Here is a 6,557-nt window from a genome sequence, read left to right on the forward strand (position 1 = left end):
TTTAACCAATCTTCTTTATGCACTCAGTAGAGGGTAAAGAAGAGAGTTTCTCCTAATGGATTAAGGAATTAAAGTCTTTTTATGGAAATATTCTTTGATGGGTTCAATATTCTTTACCCTCTCTCGAGTGCATAAAGAAGAGAGTTGCTCCTATTTTTCACTAGCCAAAATTTACAATTAACACATTACATTTTCTATAATCCACTTAAATCATTACAAGGGAGGGTAAATTTAGAACCTGATATTCATAAATCCAAAAACTAGGTTATGTAGGATTTTTGTAGGATTTAAACTATAGATTTTTTTGTGATACAATAGGATTAGTTTGTTTGTAGAACTTTAACCTAATCTAAATTACAGTCTAGGAATAAAACTAGTAGTTTAGAACTTTTCCTAAGCCTAATTCCCCATTCCTTGTGGGATAGAATGTGGAGTATCATTTAATGGTTTTGATTGAGCCAACTATTAGACATATGTAGTGGAGATAAAGTTAGAATTATAGAAGGAACATTTGCAACTGTGGTGATTAGTTTTATTCTGTTTTGAGGGGTTTCATACTTCAACTCTCATAAATGATATCATTGGTTCTATCTTTACTCCTCATATCGCTTTTTTTTCAAAAATAAAAACATCTAAAAATTGATTTTTTTTTAATGAAAATCAAAATTTTCATACCATGTGATCACTTTTACTTACTTTTAAAAAGTGAAATACACTTTTCATGCCAAATAAAATGGTAAAAAATAAATATCAAAATGAGGGGTTTCATACTTCAACTCTCATAAATGATATCATTGGTTCTATCTTTACTCCTCATATTGTTTTTTTTTCAAAAATAAAAACATCTAAAAATTGTTTTTTTTTTTAATGAAAATCAAAATTTTAATACCATGTTAAGATATTAAAGATGTAGATACATAAACATTGTGTGCCATGTATGCAAGTCTACAAAACTATTTACAATTTGTAATTAATGGTGTACCCACCCTATAAAATATGTAAGAAAGATAATTAGCTTTATTTTTTCAAAAATGATAAAAATGTTCTAAATCTCATTAATATTATTAAAAGGTGTTTTAATCTTAGTTTTAAAGGGATTTTTTAGCCGTAGATTAGTTGCAAGGATTTCCATTTTTTCTTTCTAAGCTATTAAAGATGGTCATTAAATGAATCGGTTAAGTGATAATTATAAATTCTTATGAAAAAAATACATTTGCATGCATATTTTTTGGCACCAAGATGTTATAAGTGCAAATATGAAATTATAAGTGTAAATATCAAATTTTGGGTGTTAGAAATGTAAATAAAAAAGAATTTTGTGTTATGTACATAAATTTCGCTTTATTAATCTAGTCATTTTTAGTAATTAAATTATGAAATAAATGCTTAATTAGTATTATTGATTTTATGGTTATTAAATATTGGTTTTTTCGATTTAATAAAATCTAAGGCTTTTTTTGTTTTTTTTGAAAATTTTAAACAAATGCAGACACATGCACGCCCCATGCAATATTTTAAACCAACTACCTAGGCTAAGATGGCTCACAATTAAGGCTGTCAAAACAGCTCGTTGTTCGCAAACAGCTGCGTGTTCGGTTCTTTAAGAAGCTTGTGTTCGGCTCGTTAATTTTGTTCGATAAGTTAACGAGATGAACAGGAACTAAGATGATGTGTTCGTGCGTGTTCGGCTCGTTTTGGCTTGAAATACTACTCATTAAGTTTATATATATATATATTAAGTAGTATTTTAAAAAAATCTAATTGACTACAACTCAATTAAAATATTGATTGAGAAAATAGAATAAAAATTATTAAATTAGATTAAAATGATGTTTTAATATAAATAATAATTTTTAAATCTTGCTCAAAACATTATCGTCCTATGGCTACATGATTAGGGTTGTTAAAAGGACTCTTTGTTCGTGAACAGCTCGTGTTCGGCTCATTAAGCAAACGACACGAGCCGAACACGAACACACTTTTTGAGCTCGAAATATAAACGAGCCGAACACGAGCTGAGCATGGTTCACTCGTATTCGGCTCGTTTACACCCCTACTCACAATAAAATATAAGTTGGTGTTGCTTTTAAGCTATCTATAAATTTATCCCCAATATTATCCACTACGAGTGGCTTTACACTTAGAGACAAAATGCGAAATGAATATATCCGTGATAGGGTTGGTGTAGCTCTTGTGAAGGACAAAATTAGAGAAAGTAGTCTTAGATGGTTTGGTCACATTAAACGTCAACCATCTAATGATCCCATTAGGAGAGTAGATGTTTTAGATTCGACTTGTGTTAAGAAAGGCATAGGTAGACCTCGGATAACTTGGCCTTATTGTATAAAAAATGATCTTAATTTAGTAGAATTAAATGAAAATATGACACTAAATAGGACGCAATGGAGAAAAAGGATTCATGTAGCCGACCCCACGTAATGGGATTTAAGGCTTTGTTGTTGTTGTTGTTGTTGTTGTATTAACCACTAAGAAATGAGAAGAGCTTTTATAATGTTGAAAAATCAAATTTTCTTTTTAAAACCAATAACATTATCAAAAATGATTACTAAATAACAACTACTTAAATATTCAACAAAATTAAGCAAAACAATCAATAGTACAAAATTCGTGCAAAGTTTCATTGCAGAGGATTTTAAATCGCTGTAATTGTTAGCATTGTAAAGACTCTTAACACGAGTTTTAAATATTTTTAAAAGCATTTTTTTTAAATGCTGTTAAATCAGGTTTGCCAAATTTCCTTTTTTTAGTAGCATTTACTTGGTGCCGAATATGACTAAACGTCCTGCAAATAGATTTTGGTTTTATCTTAAAAAAACTCTGCTTAATCTGGCTTTTAGTGACGAATTTTTCAGTTTTAACTATCAATTGGATTATCTTTAAATTTATATTTTGTTAATAATTAAAGAGCAGCTTGGAGGGTGATTTCCATATAAACTACTTTCCAGGTAGCTGAAGAGATCAAAGGATGAAAAGACTGCAATAAAAACTCTGTTTAAATTTGCACTGTCCAGTATATATGCAAATGGCAACTCTTTGTATGGACTATTCAGTCTTGGAATCTGAAACTCAGACCAATTAATTATTCCTGAAAGATGCCTCCAAATTAAAGAAGCAGATGCAATATGGCTTCAGATTACATGCATGATGCTTCAAAAATTAAAAAGATCCAAACAACAAAGACAAAAGGATTGCCTTATATATATGGATATGGTTGGATGCATGCATATTTAATTAGCATAATCTATTAGTTAAGTTGTACAATAACATGCAGGGCTTGTACTGCAGCAGCATGGTGGAAGGCAGCCATTCAGAACTCCTAGCTTTCGTTGTTCCCTTACTGCTCATCTTCTTCTTCTTCCTTTTGTTCCAGCTCTTCCACCTCCGGCCCGGTCGTCTTGGTCACCTACCATCCCCTCATCGGTTACCAATCATAGGCCACCTACACCTCCTCACCTCCCTTCCACATCAGTCCTTCCACGGCCTCTCGCAGCGCTTGGGTCCCATCTTCTCCCTCAGCCTTGGCTCCATGCCCTGCATCATTGCTTGCTCCGCTTCAGCTGCTCGCGAGTTTCTTAAGACGCATGACTCATCCTTTCACAACAGACCCTTCACCAAGGCGGTCTCTATTCTAACATACGGCTCCTCAAACTTCTCCTTCGCTCCTTACGGCAGCTTTTGGCGCTTCACGAAGCGACTCTATATGTTGGAGCTCTTCAGCGCTCGAACACTTGAGCAATTTCGTCCAATTCGTAGTGATGAGCTTAGACAACTTCTTGAGGAGTTGCACATCAAAGCCAAGAAAGGTGAGTCTGTGGACTTAGGCGCAGAGATGACGAGGATGACAAACAATGTGACTAGCCGCATGGCCGTTAGCCGACGATGCTCGGGAACAAATGCTGAGGCTGAGGAGGCAACTCGGTTGGTGATGGAGACGACAGAATTGTTAGGAAAGTTTAACGTTGCGGATTATTTATGGTTTTGCAGAAATTTGGATTTGCAAGGGTTTGACAAGAGGTTGCTGGATTTGCACCAAAGGTTTGATAGGTTGATGGAGAGAATTATGGAGGAGAAGGAAGAGGAGAGGAAGAAAAGGAAAGGAGCTTGTCTAAAGGATGAAGATAATTTCAGAGATAAGGACTTGCTTGATATATTGATAGATATATCTGAGGATGAAGCAGCAGAGGTTAAGCTCACAAGAAACAATGTTAAAGCTTTCATACGAGTGAGTTTTTTTTATGCTAATTTATCTTTGTATTATACAAATATGAATTTTATTTTATATTCAACTCACATAATTTCATTCATTCGATAACTTTAGGATATCTTCACCGGGGGCACTGACAACACATCATTAACGGTGCAATGGGCGATGGCTGAACTCATTAATAACCCAATTTATATGGAAAAAGCTAGAGCCGAACTTGACGCTATTGTAGGCAATCACCGTTTAGTGGATGAGAATGATATTCCCAACCTCCCTTACCTTAAAGCAATCGTAATGGAAACACTTCGTCTCCACCCACCAACCCCTCTAATCCCTCGTGAATCTGACAAAGAATGCATTGTTGGTGGCTTCAACATCCCATCTAAAACTAGGCTATTCATCAATGTTTGGGCGATTGGTCGTGAGGCTAAGCATTGGCCCAACCCTCTCAAGTTTATGCCTGATAGATTTTTAGTTAAAGATGATGATGGTGATATTGGCATTAATTTTAGGGGGCAACATTTTCATTTAATACCATTTGGAAGTGGAAGGAGAGGTTGCCCTGGAATAACAGCAGCACTTCAAGTGGTGTACTCTGCACTTGCCTCCCTAATACAAAGCTTTGAGTGGATGGTTGCTGGAGGTGGAGAGAAGGTTGACATGACTGAAGCTCCTGGTTTGACATTGCGAAGAGCTACTCCTTTGGTGTGCATTCCAGTGGCCCGTCACATTAGTTTGTTACCTTCATCATAAGATATTTTGGTGGCATGCAAGGTTGAAAAATCAACTCTTTCATGCAAAATGGAATAATATTCAGTAAGATATGTAAAACATGTGTGGTCGATTTGGTAAGAGTGAAATATTTGTGGTATACTTGTTAGGTGAAAAACAAATAGTCCAAATTATTTTTCAGTGGGTGAAAATAGTAAGGCAAAAAAGAGTTCAAAATTTATATAAATTCCTCCACTTAAAATTGATGTGCTCGAAAAAAAAAAAACTACTGAAATATGAGAAAGAGGTGATGAAAAGAGTGTTAGAGATTGGTAGTTGTAATATTTATTATTTATAAGTTTGAATTTATTTATTTTATTTTTAAGTGTGAAAAACATCTAACAATGATGATGTCTAATATATAATTTTTTCTATAATTTATTGAATTAATGGATGTTGAAATTATTAATGAATGAAAAAGAATTCACATACATGCATGCCAGGCTACAACAGCATGAGTCCTTTTTTAGGAATGAGTAATAATCATTAGTTAATTAAAATAAAAAATTTTGAGCAATGAAGAAAATAGGATTTTGGGATCCTTATGTGCCCCACAATGACTGAACTATGTGTAGTTAAAAACGGGTAAAGTCATAAAAATCTATCCTTCAAAAAGATGAATATAAAAAGGCAATTATAACATCCTTTTACAAAGAGAAGTGTAAGTAAAGTTATATTTAGTGTATTTGAGAATTTAGTTATATGGAAATTGGGATTTCATTGATTGATTTTTTTTTAAGTTCAAATTTTGGTGTTTTAAAAGATAAGCAGGATAAGAAATACATATGTCTCCAACAAATAAACTACATCTAGGAGGTTTCAATGTTTAGATTCTACGATTAAAAAGTGAATTTTTTTGAACTTCAAAAGTGGAGAGTAACCATCTATAAGCATGTGAATAATAATAAAAAGTGGTGGAGAAAACTTGGAAGAGGAAGAATAGCTTGAATAATTGGAAGGGGGAAGAATAACCTGTTTGCGCGCCATTTTACTTTGTGGAGACCTTCTCTATATTTGCTTCATAAGAATCTACTTTTTCTATATGAACTCTGTTCAAAGAAACATAACACAAAAATGCAAGAGCAAAATTGGCCAAATGTAAATAAAAAGGATAGAAATGAATATATTTTATAAGTCGGTACTTGTAACATGAACCGTAGAAGAGTGATCCAAAATGAATTTGAACATACTCAACCCAAGATAATATATGAGAAAAACCTCAAAACATTGTATCCAAAATAGAAAATAAAATTTAATTTTTCCTCAGTTCAAAAAGATATCCCAAAGCAAAGTATTCTTGTGGTTAATTTCATCTTGGTGAATTGTCGGGTGCCAAATTGTTTGGGAATAATTTTATATTTAATTTGATTTATACATAAACTTGATTTTAGAAAAGTAATTGTTTTTTTTTAATTTGAAGAGAAATAATGTTTTAATTTTGAAAATACAAGACCAAATCGATCTCATTTATACAATAGTTTAAATGATATGCAAAACACCGCAAATGATGCACCTATCCCAGAGGATAGACACATTACTTGATTGTGAGATTTGATTAAAT

The 6,557-nt window shown here is 33.1% G+C and overlaps 1 protein-coding gene across 1 annotated transcript; it reads left to right on the forward strand.

The window, feature by feature from the left end:
• Nucleotides 1-3,286: 3,286 nt before the first annotated feature.
• On the forward strand, nt 3,287-4,978 carry LOC110033785 (cytochrome P450 93A2-like). Its single transcript, XM_020737879.1, has 2 exons — nt 3,287-4,243; nt 4,340-4,978. Exons 1-2 carry the CDS (start codon nt 3,287-3,289, stop codon nt 4,976-4,978), a joined length of 1,596 nt encoding a protein of 531 aa, XP_020593538.1.
• Nucleotides 4,979-6,557: the final 1,579 nt, after the last annotated feature.

Source organism: Phalaenopsis equestris, unplaced genomic scaffold (genome assembly GCF_001263595.1).
Source record: "Phalaenopsis equestris unplaced genomic scaffold, ASM126359v1 Scaffold001289, whole genome shotgun sequence".
NCBI classification, from domain to species: domain Eukaryota; kingdom Viridiplantae; phylum Streptophyta; class Magnoliopsida; order Asparagales; family Orchidaceae; genus Phalaenopsis; species Phalaenopsis equestris.